The sequence below is a fragment of the Ctenopharyngodon idella genome, chromosome 3 (assembly GCF_019924925.1).
Source record: "Ctenopharyngodon idella isolate HZGC_01 chromosome 3, HZGC01, whole genome shotgun sequence".
Lineage (NCBI taxonomy): Eukaryota > Metazoa > Chordata > Actinopteri > Cypriniformes > Xenocyprididae > Ctenopharyngodon > Ctenopharyngodon idella.
Window position 1 is genome coordinate 40,474,924 of NC_067222.1, and position 21,867 is coordinate 40,496,790.

General features: G+C 37.2%; 2 protein-coding genes and 1 long non-coding RNA gene across 4 annotated transcripts in view; 2 read left to right on the top strand and 1 right to left on the bottom strand.

Moving 5' to 3' along the window:
- trim35-13 (tripartite motif containing 35-13) lies at positions 1-8,387 on the top strand. Of its 2 annotated transcripts, XM_051886120.1 has the most exons (6): positions 1-1,718; positions 3,423-3,518; positions 3,627-3,857; positions 3,940-3,962; positions 4,072-4,190; positions 6,466-8,387. In XM_051886120.1, the coding sequence occupies exons 1-6, from the start codon at positions 1,329-1,331 to the stop codon at positions 6,999-7,001; spliced, it is 1,395 nt and encodes a 464-aa protein (XP_051742080.1). In that variant the 5' UTR covers positions 1-1,328; the 3' UTR covers positions 7,002-8,387. The 2 variants fall into 2 exon arrangements, with proteins under 2 accessions (XP_051742080.1, XP_051742081.1); XM_051886121.1 differs by lacking the exon at positions 1-1,718 and having other exon boundaries at positions 2,658-3,518.
- On the bottom strand, positions 7,905-20,586 carry slc27a1a (solute carrier family 27 member 1a). Its single transcript, XM_051886115.1, has 13 exons — positions 20,272-20,586; positions 19,949-20,116; positions 16,851-17,245; positions 16,608-16,772; positions 14,319-14,388; positions 14,137-14,228; positions 13,870-13,979; positions 12,143-12,352; positions 11,913-12,039; positions 11,414-11,551; positions 10,720-10,884; positions 10,458-10,604; positions 7,905-8,801 (listed from the first exon to the last, which is right to left on the bottom strand). The coding sequence occupies exons 2-13, from the start codon at positions 20,113-20,115 to the stop codon at positions 8,644-8,646; spliced, it is 1,944 nt and encodes a 647-aa protein (XP_051742075.1). The 5' UTR covers position 20,116; positions 20,272-20,586; the 3' UTR covers positions 7,905-8,643.
- The window catches only part of LOC127508333 (uncharacterized), a 4,369-nt gene continuing 2,495 nt past the window's right edge, over positions 19,994-21,867 (top strand). Inside the window, exon 1 of the long non-coding RNA XR_007928774.1 lies at positions 19,994-20,125. This is a non-coding gene — a long non-coding RNA (uncharacterized LOC127508333). The remainder of the gene's footprint in view (positions 20,126-21,867) is intronic.

A 21,867-nucleotide genomic window follows, 5' to 3' on the forward strand; every position in this document is an offset into this window, starting at 1 on the left:
TTTAGTTTGTACTACAGTAAACTGTAGTGTATATTGTAGTATAATATACCCTATAGTTGTAGAAAACTTAGTACAGTATTGGGTAAAGTAATTTGTTTATATTACTATAGTTGTTATGTTACCACAGCAACTATAGAATTACCACAACAAATGAATTCAAGTACTTTACTATAGTATGGTTTAAAATCACTATAGTATTTACTATAAATTACTATATGTGAGTCATATTATCCAAATGTATATGGTTTGGAATAATTAATCTCTTATATATTGTTAATCTATAATAGCTAAGCTGTTATTATCCAGAAGTCACAAAGAACCCTAGAGCACCTTCTGAAAATCTTCAAGCCTCTCTGGCCTGCAATTCATAAAAATTGCAAGTTAAAAACGGTGGTACTTGTGTGATAGTTTTATGAATATTTTGCTGCATCGGGACCTGGACATCTTGGCATCAGTGAAAGAACTTTGAATTCTGAGAATTTTCCAGGAGAATGTAAAGCCACCTGTCTGTAAACTAAAACTAAAGCCCAGCTGGGTCGTGCTCCGAAACAATGATCCCTAAAGAAAGCCAAAACTTTTGAGATGGTCTAGTCACAGTCCAGACTTAAGCCCCAATGAAATGCTGCACAGTTCAGGCTTGAACACTGAGCTAAAGCAATTCTGCAAGGAGGAGTGGGCCAAAATTCCTCCATATAAATAACTACAGGAAACATTTGGTTGCAGTTATTGCTGCTAATGGGGGTGCAACCAGATATTGGTTACCTCCATTCGCAGCATTAACTTCAAATAATGCTAAATGAATACTGCTTTCTTTAATGAATTCTTGAAAAATGTATTTAATTGTGTTGTTGTTCATGAATGGTCATGGAAGGGTTGTGGTTTAAGATCTGTAGACATTCAATGTAAAATATGCATAAATACAGACAATCAGACAGGGGAAAAAACTTTTTCACAGCACTGAATTTCATTTTTTTCTTAGGCCACTTCCATAGTCAAAGCTTCTGGACAGTTTTCTGTTTATTTCTCCTGCCTTTTAATATTTCTTAAGAGGCAGCCCACATTATCTTCTCCAATAGAATGAGAAAATCTTAACATATTTCCTCTTGCGTCATTGCTAGGGTCAAATCGCTCTCCAGGAGCTTGATGTTACATAATGTGATGTTTAGGCATTCATCAGAAGATATCATGTGTCAGTCTAGATCTCACTTGATGATGAATGAATACTGGAGCCAATCAGAAGACGGATCTCCCAAGGGTAATCTTAAGTGGGAGGGTAGGCATAGTATCCCCTTGTGACCCAACTGAGCAATGAAAGGCTCAAAGGAGCAATGGCCACTAAGCGATCACATCTTGCAGACGACCTGTCGTGCCCCATCTGTGGAAGTATCCTGCAAAAGCCGGTAGTGCTGTTTTGCAGACATCGCTTTTGCAAACTTTGTCTGGAGAACCTGTGGAATGGTGGAGGATCTTGCGAATGCCCTCTTTGCTGTCAGCCGTCATCTATGGGGGAGCTCATAGTCAACACCATGCTTGAGAAGACCTGCGAGGGCTTTCTGGAGCGCTGCAAAAATGATCCACTTGCATGCAAGGAGCATGGTGAGACCTTGACGCTTTTTTGTTTGGAGGACCTGGAACCCACTTGTAGCAAATGCAAGTCGTCAGCCAACCACCAGGGTCACAGGTTATATCCCTTAAATGAAGCTTCACACGACTGTAAGGTATGTCTACACACAGATTCATGGTCTCCTGCATCTATGTTTGACATTTGTTTACAGGCAATGTTGATTCCAGTCTACACCTTCAACAGCTGCACCGTCAATTCAAGGACAAGAAGGATATCAAAAATATTTTATGAGAATAACCATTTGGTCAACCGTCCTTTCACTTTAGGACCTCAGAAATAATTAGTTATGGATTCTTGGCTGGGTTCATTATCAGACTATTAATAGTGGTAAGTTCTTGCTAGGGATGAGGCCTCCTGGTAGGGCTGAAACCAGATGCCCATGTGCTCAGTTTAGAGTTGATGAAAGTATACACTAGTATCTAAAAAAATCTCCATGAAAGAATCTAAACATTTTTTAAGGTCAAGACCAAGGGCATGTTAGTCTTAGGGACCCCTTTTATCACCCCACACTTTAAAAAGGAAAGCAAGATATTATGGTATCTTGTTTCACTTATGGTATATAGTTAACCCAAAATTTTGTCATTAATTACTCACCTTCATGTTGTTCCAAACCCATAAGACCTTAGTTCATCTTCAGAACACAAATGAATATCTTCTTGATGAAATCTCCATAGACAGTTACGCGAATTAAATTTTGACGCTTCATAAAGAAGCTCATAAAGAGATCATAAAACTAATCCATATGAATTAAGCAGTTTAGTCCAAATTTTCTGAAGAGACTCGATACACAGAAGCTCAACCAAACCTGAAAGACGTGTGAGAACAAACCTCTTCCATGTGTCGTAGCACTTTCAAGCTTCCGGATAAGGTTTGTTCTCGTGCGCCATTCAGATTCGGTTGAGCTTCATTGTATGTTCGTTGATCAACGTCATATGCGAGTAAAAGCCTAAATTAAATCTGTTCATCATAAAAAGTGATCAAGTCTCTTCAGAAAATTTGGACTAAACCACTCAATTCATATAGATTAGTTTAAGATCTCTTTATGAACTTTTTCAAGCGTCAAAGTTCCAGTTGTGAAGGCAGTCTATGGAGGGACAGAACTTACCCTTTAAAGTGGGCAAACGTTATCATTCAACTGAATTGTGTATTTAAACCCTCCTGTTCTTCATCCATGCAATCCAGGCACTTCCCTGAATGAGTGCGGTTTATAGTATATTTAATTCAGCTGCTCAGCACTCAGGTAATGTTAATGGTTTATGACCCATTTCAGGGTTATGGTTATGATTTAAAATCAGTCAGATCAAGCCTTCTTTAGGGGCGTCAGATCCCCCCAACCATAATTCACACCCTGCAAGTCCAAATGATCCAGGCTATAATTCTATTAACTCTCATGCTTTTTTTTCCCTAATGTACACTTTTCACGCTTCCAGGTTTGGAAAAGAGAAGTGAACTTAGCAGGGTAAACTTGTTTTTAGACAGGGTAAAATTCTCCACTATTGCATTTCCATTTCCATATGATGTTAAAGCAACAGTAAAATGTTATATATGTATATAAATCATTAAAAAAGTTGTATAGATTAAAAGTTAAGGCAGTAATGTATCATCACAGGGTCCATTCTTCTTGTGGATGCTGGTGCCTTTGAATTTTACCATTGTTTTTGTCCAGAAGATGTTTAAGGGCAAAGTTCAAAAAAGTCTGGGCCTTTCTAAATGAATAAATGAACAGGCGTGTTTCAGTATGGGCACATCTAGTAATTACTAATTCTTTCTGTGTTATTGTTTTATTCACTCTTTATAGGAGGAACTCAAAAATGCTTTGAAACCACTTCAGGAAAAGCTGAAGCTCTTCCAAAAAGCAAAACTCACTTGTGAGCAAACAATAGAGCATGTTAAGGTATTTTCAGTTTGAATTTGCTTTGATAAGCATGCAAGGGAACAATTATAGAAGGAGACAATAAATTCTCCCCTTCAGAAAAAGTAAATGATAACGTTCTCATTACAGAGTCAGGCCGAGAACACAGAGAGGCAGATACGTGAGGAGTTTGAGGCGCTGCACCAGTTTCTGCGAGATGAGGAAGCATCCAGGCTTTCCATGCTAAAGCAAGAGAAGGATCAGAAGAGGGAGATGATGAATGATAAGATCGAAGATTTGGAGAATGACATCACTTCACTTAGCAACACTATAAGGAATGTTGAACAGGAGATGAGATCTCAGGATATACCATTCCTCAAGGTGAACATTCGTAAAGGAATGATAGAAACGCAACACATACAATTCACTTTTTGTAATCTACTTTTCTTTTTATTTTATCTAGAATTATAAGGACACTATAAAGAGGTACAAATCCCTTCTTGGTTATCAATTTCATTTAAACATTTCTATCTAAGTATAATTTGCTCTGTGACCTAGACCCAGAATAACTCTGTATTCTTTGCTGTATTGACAGAACCTGGCGAGTTCCCCAGGATCCAGAGATGATAACAGGTTCACTGCTTGATATCGCCAAACACCTGGGCTCATTAAAGTTTAAAGTCTGGGAGAGAATGAAGGAAATCATTCAATATAGTGAGTATATTCTGTATCTTAGAAGCCCCTAAAGGGCCAATTTAAAAAAAATAAATTGGTGGAAAAATTACAAGTCAATGCTTTTGTCGGGGAACGCAAAACTTCTGCAAGAGAACGCAAACGCATTAAAATTTGTTTTTCCTCATCCATGTCGTATTTTTCCCATCACAGTGTCCCTTTAGGGGCTCCATATGTATCAAAATACCAAAAAAAAAAACAAAAAAACAAGAATTTGTTTTTTCTAAGACTCAACATAAAAATAGTTGGTAGCTTATTATAATGTAAAAAAACAAACAAAAAAAAAAAACATTCACATTACTGTAATGCAATAAATAAATACTAAGATAAATAAATGTGTAAAAAGCACAACTAAATTGTAAAATGATTTTTATAGAAAATTGCGTCACAGTATTGGGAATTTGAGAAGAAAAGTGGTTTAATTGTCATGAAAATAATGTCAATAATGTCACAATAAATTAATTAATTAAAGAATATTACTTTTTCATTCACTGGTTAATTTTGAGAGTTTGTCTTCAGACTAGTGGTATGAAAATACACATTTAAGTGTTTATTTTACTACACTCTATCTATTTGCATCTGTAGATTTTAATTACATACACTATATTGCCAAAAGTTTTGGGACGCCTGCCTTTACATGCACATGAACTTTAATGACATCCCATTCTTAATCCATAGGGTTTAATATGGAGTTGGCCCACCCTTTGCAGCTATAACAGCTTCAACTCTTCTGGGAAGGCTTTCCACAAGGTTTAGGACTGTGTTTATGGGTATTTTGACCATTCTTCTAGAAGCGCATTTGTGAGGTCAGGCACTGATGTTGGCGAGAAGGTCTGGCTCACAGTCTCTGCTCTAATTCATCCCAAAGGTGTTCTGTCGGGGTGGAGGTCAGGACTCTGTGCAGGCCAGTCAAGTTCCTCCACACCAAACTCGCTCATCCATGTCTTTATGGACCTTGCTTTGTGCACTGGTGCGCAGTCATGTTGGAACAGGAAGGGGCCATCCCCAAACTGTTCCCACAAAGTTGGGAGCATAAAATTGTCCAAAATGTCTTGGTATGCTGAAGCATTAAGAGTTCCTTTCACTGGAACTAAGGGTCCAAGCCCAACCCCTGAAAAACAACCTCACACCATAATCCCCCCTCCACCAAACTTTATACTTGGCACAATGCAGTCAGGCAAGTACCGTTCTCCTGGCAACCGCCAAACCCAGACTTGCACTTGGTGATGTAAGGCTTGGATGCAGCTGCTCGGCCATGGAAACTCATTCCATGAAGCTCTCTACGCACTGTTCTTGAGCTAATCTGAAGGCCACATGAAGTTTGGAGGTCTGTAGCTATTGACTCTGCAGAAAGACTTCTGCGCACTGTGCTCCTCAGCATGCGCTGACCCCGCTCTGTGATTTTACGTGGCCTACCACTTCGTGGCTGAGTTGCTGTTGTTTCCAATTGCTTCCACTTTGTTTTGATACCACTAACAGTTGAGCGTGGAATATTTAGTAGTGAGGAAATTTCAGGAATGGACTTATTGCACAGGTGGCCATCTATCACAGTACCACGCTTGAATTCACTGAGCTCCTGAGAGCGACCCATTCTTTCACAAGTGTTTGTAGAAGCAGTCTGCATGCCTAGGTGCTTGATTTTATACACCTGTGGCCATGGAAGTGATTGGAACACCTGAATTCAATGATTTGGAGGGGTGTCCCAATACTTTTGGCAATATAGTGTATCTTTAAAGGCCATTTGCTGAAAATGAGTTTTTGTCCAGCACTGAGCCAGAAATCTGCACTTCAGCAACACTTACATACACCAAACTTCACAGTTTTATCATGAATGTTTTTCCAAAGGGGTTTTTAATTTATCATTTGCCTGATTTAACATTTTATTCCTAAAAATATGATGAGCATTTATATTTTTTTGGCTGTTGACAGTATTTTCTGATGTATGAAGTGATTAAAAATGAAATGAGAATTTTGAATATGGCTTTATCCAATGTTCAGATTTGTGTTTTGAAAGTGTATGCAAATTAGTGCATATTTAATTAGACGTCACCTTTTTTGCATATTTAAACAAATACATATTGCATATTTCAGCCTTGTAATATATCTTTGCAATTCTTAATGTAATTTGTCAACTGAGGAAGTATGATGATATATTATTTATTTATTTTTTTTCACCTAGAGTGTCTTGCTTTAAAAATGTTTTGCTTTCTCACCAACATTAGCATTTCACCTTTTAAACAATTGCTTTGCTATACAGCTCCAGTGACCCTTGATCCGAACACTGCGGCAAGCTGCTTCCTCCTGTCAGAGGATCTGACTACATTACAGTGCTGTTCTCAGACATTTAAACTCCCAGAAAACCCCGAGCGTTTCAATGTAGGCGCAGAGGTGCTGGCCTACGAGGGCTTCAGCTCCGGGCGACACAGCTGGGACGTGGAAGTCAAAAACAACACCTACTGGGTCATTGGAGTTGCAAGCGCATCCATCAGCCGGAAAGGAAAGCATGTGCTGACCCCCGCAGAGGGATTCTGGACCATTAGGCTACGAAACGGAGAGTATAAAGCCTGTACTGCCCCATGGTCCCCTCTCACTATGACTAGGGAGCCGCAGGTGGTGAGAGTCGTTCTTGACATGAACAGGTCCAGGGTAACTTTCTACGACCCACGAGAGAGGACGCCCTTATTCACCTACATGGACATCATCACTCCAAGAGCATTCCCATACTTCTGCAGTGCCTGTAAGGAACACCCACTGAAAGTGTTACCAGCGTGGATCTCAATTAAGACAGATTGATGTGAAGAACGTCCCTCTCAGCATTTCCCTCCCCACATATCAACTCTCATGTTACATGTGTTTTGTGCAGGTCAGTTCGAGTTCCACTTACTTTGGATTTTAAAAATCTGATAAATGATCTGAACAAGAAGATGAATCTCACTAAAACTGTCATAAAATGCCTAGGTCACAATTTTGTGAAATCAAAAGAAAATAATACTACATATATGATCAGCCACAGCTGTTCATAGTGTAGGAGGGGGCGGGACTTCAGATTCTAGAGAGATTTTAGCGGAGGTGAGAGACTGTAAGTTTTGAATGCTTATATCTCCTAAATGTGAATTTTGTCATTGTTTTGGTACACACCAGCTTATTCATGACCTTAAGGCTAACATATTCATATTAAAAGCTAAAAAACTTAAATTTTGATTTCAGGGGGACTTTAAGGCCCGTTCGCACCAAGGGCGACAAAGATAGCAATAAAGATATAGTTCTAAAAATCGTTATTCTACATCCCTTAATCCTATACAATACCTAAACTTAACAACTACCTTACTATTAATAAGCAGTAATTAGGAGTTTATTGAGGCAAAAGTTGTAGTTTATAGTTAATTAATAGTGAGAATTGGACCCTAATCTAAAGTGTGACCAAAATATTTTATTTAAATATAACACATACATTTCTTTGTGAGATTCAACAAAAATCAAAGATCAGGACATTAAAATAAAACAAAATGGGGAGTGTAATGAAAATCTGATATCTGACAGCCCAAGAGTAATATTATTTAAATATTTTTGTATTTATTTGTTTTTAAAAAAGTGAGCAATACATTTTATTTAAATATGACCCATGCATTTCTTTGTGAGATTCGACAAAAATAAATGTCAATGTCAGGACATTAGAATCAGAAAAGAGGAGTAAAATGAAGTAAAAATGTTTGTTTATTCATTCAGATTGCAGTAGATTCATGTAATTACACTGTTTTAGTTTTCAAAACATCTTTGTTCATGTATCAATGTCAGGCCATTCATCTTGTCATATATCACACATGGGTAAAGCTTGAGGTAAAATCTAAGGCACTTTATTGTGGCTGTTTACAAAGACACTCTGTATCTTTCAGCTTTCTAAAAGTCACTTTGGAGTTAGGCATTTTAACAATGTTTATGTAGTAAAAATCTTGTTAACGTACACTAATCATCATCGTTCAGGCTCAAAATGTATTTAACTAGCTGGTTTGTAATGGTATAGGTCTAGTGTCAAAGCCAGACATCCTAGTGGAGTTTCATCTTTCATCCAGTTGGCTTTAGAGGTTGTGTTGTTGTTGTTAAATTGGGAGTGCACATGTATTGTCACCCGTGCACTACCATCAACTAAGAATAACACATTAAAAGAACAATTCACTCTTACTGTTTCATCTATTGCATATCAGATATTCAGTTTGTCATTGTCAAGACACAGCTTGTGCTTTCTAGTAGGCTATCAAATCGAAGAAACCTCTTCAAATGCAATACTATAAATTTGAAAAATGTAAATGCAAAAAAAGTGTCTACATACTAGCAGAACTAATCTGAGTGGTTCCTGTTGCAGTATTGCGGTTACACTGCACACGGTCACAGGTTAGAAGATGACCAGGTAGGTTCAGACTACCTTCTCTTCTTCGTCTCAAAGGGATATCCTTCCTTCTTCAAAAGCATTGTACAGCTCCTCGTTCACAAGCTCATAACGGCCTGCTCTGGAGTTCAGAAAGTAGATCTGGTCAGTTGTGAGCCGTGGATCGTATCCTTCCCTCTGCAATCTGGTCTTCTGAATTTTAAATGTTCCTGTGAAAGGGTAAGAGTAAGTAATCAGTTCACAGCATGCACACTATTACTGAAACATTTGAGAAAAAGGATGGGTTTTATTTCAGTCAAATATTAATATGCATACATTAATATGGAAGCTTGTTTCCAGCACTGGAATAAAAAAATATTTAAAAAATGTAATTGCAACTTATCTAGCAATTCTGACTTTTTTTTTCTCTCTCAGAATCACAAGTTTATATCTCACAGTTGCGAGAAAAAGTTAGAATGGCAAGATATAAACTTATAATTCTGAAAAAAAGAGTCCTGAATTATGAGATAACTCACAAATGTGAGAGAGTCCAGAATTATAACTCAAAAATGTGAGAAAAAGAGTACTGAATTATGAGATAGTAACTCAAAAATGTGAGAAAGAGTCCCGAATTATGAGATAACTCAAAAATGTGAGAAAAAGAGTGCAGAATTATAACTCACAAATGTGAGAAAAAGAGTATTGAATTATGAGATAGTAACTCACAAATGTGAGAAAGAGTCTAGAATTATGAGATAACTCACAAATGTCAGAAAAAGTGTCCCAAATTAAGAGATAGTAACTCACAAATGTGAGAAAGAGTGCAGAATCATGAGATAACTCAAAATGTAAGAAAGAGTCCCGAATTATGAGATAGTAACTCACAAATGTGAGAAAGAGTGTCCCGAATTATGATAGTAACTCACAAATGTAAGAAAAAGAGTGCAGAATCATGGAGATAGTAACTCACAAGTGTGAGAAAGAGTCCAGAATTGACATAGTAACTCACAAATGTTAGAAAATAAGTCCTGAATTATGAGATAACTCAAAATGTAAGAAAAAGAGTTCCGAATTATGAGATAACTCACAAATGTGAGAAAAAGAGTTCCGAATTATGAGATGATAACTTACAAATGTGAGAAAAAGAGTTCCGAATTATGAGATGATAACTTACAAATGTGAGAAAAAGAGTTCCGAATTATGAGATGATAACTTACAAATGTGAGAAAAAGAGTCCTGAATTATGAGATGATAACTCACAAATGTGAGAAAAAGAGTTCCGAATTATGAGATGATAACTCACAAATGTGAGAAAAAGAGTTCCGAATTATGAGATGATAACTCACAAATGTGAGAAAAAGAGTCCTGAATTATGAGATGATAACTCACAAATGTGAGAAAAAGAGTCCTGAATTATGAGATAACTCACAAATGTAAGAATAGGAGTCCCAAATTATGAGATCATAACTCACAAATGTGAGAAAAGAGTCCAGAATTATGAGATGGTAACTCACAAATGTGAGAAAAAGAGGCAGAAACAGGCTTCGGTATCACTTTATTTTAGTGTCCTTGTTATATGTATGTAACATGTACTAGCTATAGTAATAACAGTAAATTATGTGTAATTACAAGGAACTAACCCTAAACCAAACCCTAACCCTAATTATATAGTAAATACATGTAGTTAATTAATATTACTCAGTATTTAAATGTATAATTACACTGTAACAATGATATTAAAATAAAGTGTAACCCAAGCTTCCATACATGAATCATTGTGATATTCACAATGTTGCTTAATTTTATATCTCCAGCAAAAATACAGTGGCCAAATACTTAATATATCGCCCAATTCAGACATTATGATATTTAGGGGTTTTCCTCACCTGTAGTATCTACACATGGGGAGATGCGTAGAAATATCGGTCGTGCGTATGGAGGAAGAGCTTGCTGAACCTCTCTCAGGAAAGAATTACAGTTAAAGCTTCCTGTTGTGTCAGCAATGGCAGCCATTCCAGCTTTGCCCTCCACACCTATACAAACACACACATACACACACACTCACTGTATATGAGGACACCAGAGGTTTACACTTTGGAATTACGGGTCCTCGGAAATTTAGGACAAAATCAGCTTTGTTTGTCTCACCTGGCACGTTTACTCCAAACACTGCTACATCAGTCTGTCCCAACAGGCTGCTCAGTGTTCCCTCCACTTCAGTAGTGGAGACGTTCTCACCTTTCCAACGAAACGTGTCACCACTCCTGTCCCGGAAGTACATGTATCCAAGCTCATCCATAACTAAAACATCACCTGAGAGACAACATATCAACAAAATTAGCTTACTGGGTAGTGCATGTTATATTTTATTAAATTTTATAAATCGTGTGCAGAATTATTAGGCAAGTTGATTTTCTGATCATATTTTTTTCCAAGCACATTTTACCAATTCCAAACCACATCAATCTTAATAACTACTATTAATTTTGTATTTAATCATTTATAAGTGATATATAATTGTTAATGAAGGCTGGGAATGAAAAACGCCTTATATTCAGGTGTACATAATTATTAGACAGGTTTTCTTTTACAGGCAAAATGAGACAAAAAAAGAGATTTAACTTTAAAATTTAAAATTATTAAATGCACATGAGAAGGATACAATACCAATGCAATACTAGAAATTGCAAAGTTAAAGCCTGACCATTGGACAGCAAAACGCTCATTGGGTCAGCATATATATATATATATTTTTAGTCTAAAACTTTCCACAACATTTAACTTCCATACTGTCAGAAACTTTTAGACACTGCCACTTCTTTGCAGAACGATAAAAGTGCACCTGACAGATATGCTGAGTCATTTTTCCTGAATACATTGTAGGCGATCTTCTTCCTGGTGGCATCCTGACTAGCATACCCATCAAACCGACGCAGAGGATCCTGCTGATTAATTCTCCCCACCAAGAGCCCAGGCTCTCCTGTGAGTGGAAGACAATACGTGAACAGAAAAACCGATGATACGGGCACAAAACAAATCAGTGAGAGGAGAATGACTATTGATTTATTTTGTACATTGTTACAGCTTATTGCAGTCAAATGCTGCAAATGCTTTTTTTTTACTTGACAAGTGTGCGTGGGCTATCTTTATTTAAAATAAATTATGCTTTAATATTTATGCAATGCAATGATATTCGTACATTTTAAAGTGACCAAATACATTCTGAGGCCACCATATATCAGACTTAGACCAGATCTAAAAATGATGTAAAACCTACTGCATGAATACATGTACAGCAAACATATAAGTCAAATAGGAAAGTGAACAGGCTGTGAACGCACCAGGTCGGCAAGGCACACACAGTCCCTGCTTGTCTCGAACCAGTTCCATGGTTTCCTCGTTCACTTTCACCAGTCGGATAGGGTACACATTAGGCAGAATGCGACTGTTAAACCCACAAGCACCAACCTGTCATGTTAAGAGTGAGTTTTTACCATTTGGTTAACTGTTACAACTGACAAAATTCATCAAACAATATTTAACATTCTCAGAACAGCACTGATATATTGACCTTGCCATCCATATTGGCAATGCTGCAGTTGCACTCGGTGGCTCCATAGAACTCGCCAATCTGTTTCACTCCAAAGCGTTCCATGAAAGCCTCCCACACGCTCGGCCGCAGCCCGTTCCCCACAGCTAAACGCACCCGGTGCTGTCGCTCCGAGGGCCGCACAGGCTGGGACAGCAAGTAACGGCAAATCTCGCCTATGTACTGCACAACCTAGTGAAAAAACAATCTGTTGTAAGAGTAAGAACTACACACCCTTGTATTTATTAGTGAATTTATTCACTTGTTAACAATAAATTAAGGTGCTTTTAAGTGACATCATGCTCCGGGATATAATAATTTATTTAAAAAGGCATCAACTCTTTCCTCGCCATTGACAGAATATTCCGGCAATCTGTGTTTTTACTGTTAAACGGTAGGGTATGCTGTTAAACATCTTCTGAAAGAGTACAGAATCCAAAAACAAGTGAAAAAGAAGCAGAAACAAGTGATAGAAGCATTGCTTACACTTGTGTAAGCTATCGCGATCACCAAACGTTAAGCGGCATATAAATCAAAACTGCCTAATGTTACCGAATGAAATGTCATTCCAGGACGAGGTAAAGGACTATGCAAGCTTTGGGGATGTTGACGGACTTGATTTCGCTCGATTTGATGGAGCGATCTTGACAAAAACAGACTTCTCTCAGCTTTTTGTGAAACTAACCAACAGTCAAGTGTTGATAAAAAAGAATGCATGAAACTGGAATAAAATGTTTTTTTGTTTGTTGGTTTTGTTAAAAAACAGAGGCTCTCTTCTTTCTTTTAATATACTGTATTTTATGATATTCATACAACAAAATATTCTGGGGGCCATGAAGCTTTTGAGAAAATTATCAAAAAATGCTAGCGCTGGCTGGCAACTTAAAAAAAAAAAAAAACCTGTTGGGGAAAGAGTTAAAAGACAATTCATATAAACATTGACTTCAACACCGCTTATATTTTCAAATTCTATATTGAAATTCATTTTGATATTTAATGTCAGGTTTGTATATCCAAGGTCAGCATGTGTTTTAGAAATATTAAATAAATACCATTTTATTTCAGGTTCGTCAAAACCTTTATTTTCAAAAGTATGTGACGTTCATGGCATAGACTCTTTAAAAGACATCCAAGAGTTTTGCTTGAGGCACTTAGGCCGCATTGACATTACATGGTTCAAGTGCCCCAATTCCGTTTTTTTCCTCCCATGTGGCACAGATTGGATATAACACACGAGCATGTAAGCAGGAAAAAAGCACATGTATTCCGATATTCTCAGATCAGTTTCAGGCCTCATTCATATGTCGAAATAAATCTGATATGAAAGCAAACAGATTGGCTATTCCCGTGTCAATGCGAGTCATTCATCATTGAAAAAGCGATGGTGGCGAATGACATCAACTCAGGTGGACAAATTTTAATAATATTTCACAATATTACTGTTTTTACTGTATATTTTGATCAAATAAATGAAGCCTTGCTGGGCATAAGAGATTTAATTTTTTTTTTTTTTTTTTTTTTTTTTTTACAAAATCATACAGATGCCAAACTTTTGAATGTTAGTTTATGTTTAGAAACAATTTTGGGACCTTTTTTTTTTTTTTTTTTTAACATATTACTATTATTATACGTTACATTTTCAAATGATAATTTTTTATCATCTTAGGCATTCTTATTTGCCATTAATGACCCAAATGTAAGTGACTTACAGTGCAGTTATGTTTGATACAGTCTTCCCAGAAGCGGCTTGCTGAGAACTTCTTCTTGACCACCACAGTTATACCGTGAATCAGACACTGGCCCACACCCATAATATTACCTGTTAATGAATAAATCCACCAGACGTTGAGCTAATTGTAAAATCTGCAACAGTATGTTTAATTTGAAACCAACAATTTCTAACAGCTCACAACTTTATAGAAAGTCAAAGAGCCTATAAGGTCAGGAGCAACATGTCTGTGATATGCACAACACACCTGCTGAGTGGTAGAGGGGTAAACAGTCATAGATGATATCGTCTGGCCGCATACGGAAAGAATGGTACCCGAAAGCAGCAATTCTGTAATATCTAGAAAATGAAAGTAGTTTAATAAAAGCTTGTTTCATTTCTAAGGAAAAGCTCATTTTTAAGATTGTGACGTGGCTGCGAGCAGATTACCGGCTGTGCACCACTATAGCAGCTTTAGGGAGTCCTGTGGTGCCAGAAGTGTAGATATAGAACAAACGATCTGTATGAGAAAGAGAAAACATGATGAGACATGGGTGATGCTTGGACTACTAGTTTAATGGTAACTGTCTAGTGTGCAGTGCGGCCTACTAAAAAAGTTGTAATACACAATATGAAATGATAAAAATCTCATAGTTTCTTTGTTTAATTCAGTGAGTGCCATTCTTTTATCATCATAGAATTAAATATGTCAACATGTCTTAACTATCAGCAGTCTGATCATTGATCAAATAATGAGTTAATAAATTCTAATTGATATGACCTTTAGTTCACACTGGAAATGGAAGGCATGTTTGATAAAGTAACGACTGTTGTGCACGCTACTGCTCAAAAGTTTGGGGTCAATAATAAAAAAAAAATGTTACAAATAACTATTTCAAACACCACAAAATATTAAACAGCAGCAAAAACTATCATACCTATCATTTTAAATTTTAAAAAGATTACTGTTTTTACTGTATTTTTGATCAAATAAATGCAGCATTAGTGAGCATAAGTGATTAAATTTTTTTTTTTAAATTTAAAAATCGTACAGATGCCAATCTTTTAAATGGTAGTTTTTGTTTAGAAACAATTTACATAATTCTGACATTGTTAAATATTTCTTTACTCATATTTTCCGTCCTTTCTTTCTCTTTCTCATTCAGACGCTTGACTTCAAACGTTTCTTATCATCAAAAGAGCAACAGAACTAATAACCACGTGATAACTCACCATCACTTCACAAGCATTTATTTGAGCTTATAGATCTCTGTGTCTTGCAAATTAAAAATCTAATTAAATGCTACTCAAAGCTGTGACTGAATCAGGGCTATTATGCAAAAAGAAACCAATTCCACGGCCAGCAGCACAAGTGTTCTTCTAACGACTTGTGTAATAGGCAATCCACCATATTTGTAATGAATAGAGGATGAATGCAATCAAGTGGAATACACTCTTACTGGTAGAAGACAACAAAAATATATTTTACACACTAATAACTGACAATAAACACAACTAGCCATTAGGATAAACAGATAGACAAGGTTTACACATCATTCTAATATCTGTCCTAAAGTCTGTCCTCCATATATGGACCCAAAAACCAATTGTCTAGAAGTTTTTTTTTTAAACTCACCTCCATAAAAACTTTCATAATGGCCCACAACACAAAGTTGCGCTACAAAACTGCAGCAGCAGAGATCGTAAAAGCACAAGATATGAAATAAATGTAACACTCCGGTGCGCTGATAGTCAAAGTAATGTGCACATAAAGACGCTAATAATTACCAGTTGAGCCATCCACTGGACGGTTCAACTGAGACCTTTCTAAATGAGCCTCAGCCGCAGGGGTGTCAAACTCATTATAATTTTGAAGGACTTGACTACAATAACCTTCAGCTTCAGCTTATAAACGTCAGCTTAACTTCAGCTTAAACTTTATGAATGGGTCATTGAATAATTCACTCAACCAATTCGTTCAAAATGCAAAATCATTCATTAACTAAACACTATTGTGTGTTGCTTTGAAGTGAATGCATCAAAAATTGTCATAATTTAGAAATAAAAGGCATTTTTCCTACCCTGATTTTAGCCCTCTGATTTGAACGCTCTGTTTGCTGTGAGCCTTCAGTGTTTTTACTATTACAGCTCTCAAGGTTAACTAATCTGACTGTACATGAATCATGACATATCAGATCAGGCATTAGAATTGACACAGTTACTTACATGTTGTTGCATTACTGTCGTGTCCATATCGTAAAAGTCTGTTTGCAAAGCCTGCTCTGAAATGCGATTGATTTACCAAAGAATCCACAGAGAAATGTACCGAATTAAAATAAATAAAGCCCAACTGAGATGTTCACACTGTTGAAAATAAATAACCATATTCCTAGCATTAGGATCCTTTGAAAGGTAATGTTATTTTTTTGTCCTGTATCGCTCCTCTCCTCGTCATTTCACTAACACGCCAGTGGGCGGGGCTAACGTTGCAATGATGAAGTCGGTGTGGATTTTATTCTGCAGAGCTTGGTTACAATAAAAGCTGTTTTTGGACTAACAAGGAAGTTTTCTTACATGTCAAAATTTTATTTCTCAGTTCATGACCCCTATAAACATTTTTCCCCCTCAAATCTTTGCAGAGGCCAGCATAGACTCCTCCACAAGCCATATCCGACCCATGGTCCACATGTTCAACACCTCTGCTCTACTAGTAAACATTCGTAATACTGTGAATCTCACCATTGAAGCCCTTGGACACAATGGTAGATGGTGGGTGTCGAGGGGCAGATGCCAGAATGGAGTCAAGGGGCTGACATTTCAGAGCAGCCATCTGGTCTGGTCTGAGGTCTCCCGTGCTGAACCGCACCATGGTCTCACTCAAGGAGGAGCTCACTTCAGACACGGCTACATACACACAGGAAAACATGTGCAATTAGTTGCGTAGTCCAGATCAAAGAGTCAAAGAGAAGGTTTTCGACTCACCATCTGCTAGCTCTGCTCCAAACACCATCCCTCGGGATGCTGACACACCCACGCAGTGCAGGAGCGAATCCCGTCGGAGGTTGAAGTTAATGAGCGCAGCCTCCACACCTACTTTGGCCAGGCCAAGCCAGAGCGCCACTTGGAGCGGCCGGCTCTCCATGAAGAGTGCCACCACATCTCCTGAGGTCCAGCCCTGGCTCAGTGCCCAATGGGCCACAGCATTGGAGATCTGATCTAACTGGCAAAAAGTCCATGTTTCTCCAGTGGCTTCATACACGAGCGCAGGCTTGTCTGGGTGTTGAGCCACGGTTTGTGCAAAGATGGAGGGTATGGTGTTTCGGTGACGGATATGATGCCATAGCGCCAGTTTAACCCTCAGCAGCACATAAAGACCACTGATTGACAAGAAGAGGAATAATCAGTTATTCACACCTGCTGAAAATACTACATATGAAGCGTTAGTCGTTTAAAGAATTAGTTCACTAATTCAGAATTAAAATTTCCTGATAATTTACTCACCCCCATGTCATCCAACATGTTTAAGTCTTTCTTTCTTCAGTCGAAAAGAAATTAAGGTTTTTGAGGAAAACATTCCAGGACTTTTCTCCATATAGTGGACTTCAACGGCTAAGAAGGTTGAAGGTTTCAGTTTCAATGCAGCTTCAAAGGGCTCTACATGATCCCAGACGAGGAATAAGGGTCTTATCTAGCAAAACGATCGGCCATTTTCTAAAAAAAATAAACATTTATATACTTTTTAACCCCAAATGCTCATCTTGCACTAGCTCTGTGATGCGCCACGCATTACGTATTCACGTTGGAAAGGTCACGCATGACGTAGGCAATAGTACCACAGTAGGGCGAAAAACCTCATATCATCTTCAAAATCGTCCGACATCGCTGTTTTACCTTTTTTTTTTTTAAGGGTGTTTGACTTAGTCTTTGCATGTTCAATTTTGTAAACACTGGATCGGTACTTCCGCCTACGTCATGTGTGACCTTTCCAACGCAGAGCTATGGCAAGACGAGCATTTGTGGTTAAAAAGTATATCATTTTTAATTTTTTTTTTTTTTTTTTTTTTTTTTTAGAAAATGACAAATCGTTTCACTAGATAAGACCCTTATTCCTCGTCTGGGATCATGTAGAGTCCTTTGAAGCTGCATTTAAACTGCAATTTGGACCTTCAACCTGTTGGTAGCTGTTGAAGTCCACTATGTGGAGAAAAATCCTGGAATGTTTTCCTCAAAAACCATAATTTCTTTTTGACTGAAGAAAGAAAGACATGAACATCTTGGATGACATTGGGTGAGCAAATTATCAGGAAATTTTATTTCTGAAGTGAACTAATCCTTTAAATAATTTAAGTAATTTTCCCATCTTTCGTAGCTCTCATTTGAATATTTAAAGTCATCCATTAGTATGTGCCAGGCTAGATCCATTACTAGTGAAGGTGCTGTCACATTAAATGTTGTTCAACAAATTTTCATGTGCAAAATCCAGTCATTTCATTTTTAAATTTTGTGTGAGGACAAAGGATTTCCCCATGAAAATGTTCAAGTTCAAGTTGGAGTCGCCGCATTGGTTTGAAAGTGACTTTTGGGTGTGTTGTGCTTCATACATCACTACATTAGTGAAAACTACATAAATAAGAAAGACAATAGAAAATACACTTTTTCCCCCCTCAAAATATTGCTACCATGACCGCCCCTTGACAGCCATTCTCACGAGTCTTATAACCAAATGTCAAATTTGAACATTTGTAAATGTGAATGAGATTTGAAAGTAGAAGGGATCAGATTTGACAACAAAAAGTTGGCATGAAATGAACGTTCCAACAGACTTTCAATGTAAAATAATGAAACTGCTATTTAAAAAAAAAAAAAAAAAAAAAAACGTAGGGCAGGACTTGATATTATCCGTTAGTTGAGCGTGTGAATAGTTATTTGATTTCATGCCGACTTTCAATTTTGAAGTTTCACAGGAAAAAACAGGTTTCGTATAGATTTGGTAGACATGATAAAGAGATACAGTTCTAAAAATTGTTTAAAAAAAAAAAAAAAAAAAAAAAAAAAGAAAAGGAATAGCGGAGTCCACACCACAACTATAACGATAATGGCACAGAGAAACAATATTGTTAGAATCACTTTCAGAATGATTTTTTTTTTTCCCGGCTGATGAACCATAAAAACTTCGTCAGCCAATCAGAATCCATTCTTCTTTAAAGAGCTCAAGCGCGCGATGCAATGCCATTGTGCACTGGTGAGGATGCTAATACAGTTATAATAGATATCTTTCAGGATGTGAACAGGCCTTAAATGATGATAGTAATCTAATTTTTTGGCTGACTATTCCTTAAAGTTGTGATAAAATGTAAGTAGTGAACCTAGCGACCGATCCTTTCATGTCTATTGTGACGTACATTTGAGTGAAACATAAGATCGAAAAGAAAAAAAAAAAGTAGGGCAGGGACTTTGTTCAATCCATCAGTTGTTGATTAGATGGAGGCAGATTTGAATTTGAACTTTGAGTCTATTGTAAGAAGGGACGGAGTTTAAGCCAATGAAGTGAGTGGAGAAGTCTGCCAAACGTAACCATAGAGAAGTCAGTAATTTTAATCTAAGATCGACATTCTGTCACCATGAAATCAAAATGGACAATTCTTAATTTTTTTGGAATACTGCAGTTTCATGATCAAAATAACTTCCCTTCCCTCTTGCAGCTCTGATGATGTGTTTACTGGCACGAGGGCAGGACAACCTGTCACTCACATGAGATCGACCAATAGCGAACCACAACCATCTAACCATACAATCAATTCCCCATGTTCCAAAATAAAGACCAGCCCTACATTTTTTCTTGTTCGAGACACCTTTTTACTCGGATATAGATCACAATAGGGAAGAAAAGACTCTCGCAAGTTCAGTTTCATGACAACTTTAGTTTAAACATTACATAATCTTTAAAAACATGCACAGATGAAATTATCACAACAAGATAAATGACATACATTTAGAAAATAGTTTCCATTTCATGTTGACTTTAACTTCTCAGAAAGCAGAATTTGTAGTTGATGACATCCAAAATATCAGTCACTCACTTGAGGTCCCTTTTAGCCGTACGAACAACCACATACAGGTACCGCCAGCCTCCTGTTCCTAAGTAAACACCCAGACCTGCTGCAAGGCTCCAGGACCAAGATGCCCCAAACAGACGGAGCAGGCCCAGAGAACTGAAGGACAGGGAACCACTCGCCACATAGTGCATCCTGAAATAGGTACATGCTGCACATCACTTTTCAAACATGAACACGATGGGAAGTCATCACTTTGAGATTCAGGCATCATGTATTAGTTGTGACATACTGTCTACTGATTGTTTATGATGGTATCATAAAACAATAAAACAGTCATGAAAACTTACCTATGGTAGACAAATATAGTTCGGCCAGCCTTGATCTCTCAAGACATGGGACGACCTTGCTGTGCGGTTAGAGGTTGACTGACCACAGTTATGTCCAAACTACTGACCCCTGTCAAAGTAACACGAGCGTCCGATAACACAGACCGGGAAAAACTTGCTACGATAGTCTGTTATATGCAGAGGTACACTACACGGGAAATATTTTCACTTTATGTGCAGCACGTTTTTGACAAACTAAGTGTTTACTAACATCCACTGGTCGTTTGCAGCAGCGTGAAGCCGGAGTTGGTGAGAAAGCTTTTCAAAATGGCTGAAAGAGGCTGTTTTCCACAATAAAAGTAAAAGTCGTCGTGTTCTCGTCACTGATGCTGTTAAAATTCAATGTTTTTTTATTATGGCAATTATCATTACGTACTTAAATAACACACATTCGGGTAATTATGTTACTTTATATTAAAAAAAATAAAGTCATGCATGTTTTTATGAACAGGTCCTGCATTTGTATTAACAAGAGATCTAACTTCCATGCACAAACATTTGTATGCCAGTAAATAACAGGTTCACGGCTGAATGTAAAAGTGAACAGTATAAAAACATTTCAGTGCAGCATATCCATTAAAAGTACGCCTATTGTATCTTAAATTTGTAGATGTTTTACCACTGACATTGTTTTTTGTGGGGTTCTTTTATTTTCCCCAGTCATTAGCAAAGTAAATCCATGTCATGTACTTCACTGAGATGAATGGGAATGCTAACAGATTTCTTTGCTTTCTCCGTGTACTATAGGGTTCTTTGGTAGGAATTATAGTATTTTGATGATTACTATGATAACTATGGAATTTTTTTTTGTCTTTTTTTTTTGTCAACTATACCCAGGTAGCCAGCGCAATCGGGCCAATTGCGGCTGAGTGTCGGCACACTCGGCAGTGTTCTGGCAGCGGCTGACCAAAAGTGAGCCAGCTCTGGCCCAGTAATGGTTGCCAGATTTGGTTAGGCTTTGGATGTGCAGATTTGGTCCAATTTGCTCTCATTCAGCCCGATTACGGACAATAAGGTCTGGTCTGATTTATTGTATATATAATAAATTGTATATAGCAGTGACCCTTAAACTTAAATGTAATATCCTTTTCCTGTCAATGTTATTTGTTATTTATTAGTGTATTTTTTTATTTTAATTCCTATTAATATTTCAGCACAATGGTGACCCACAAAACTCAGACAACAGAAACCCTTTAAATCCTAACAGAAAATGAAACACTAACAGATCTCTCAAGATTAAAGCAGAGGAGGATTAAACAACAAAAACAACATTACTAGCTTCGCTTATAACTAACCAGATTGACTTTATTTCTGTCATGCGTCTACAGAAGTTCTTATTGAGAATCAACAGAGGTTTAGATGTTGATGATTTGTTGAAAATAATAAAGTTTGTAGTTGCCACAATGGAGATCAGTGTTTACTTTAGTTGACTTAGTTGACTTTATAACATTAGTTTTTCTCTGACTGCTGTAACTGTGTGTTTATATGACACAGTCATTATGGCTAAAAAAGCCAAGAGAAGTTTTGGGGATGATCTGTTAGGTGTTTATTGATAAT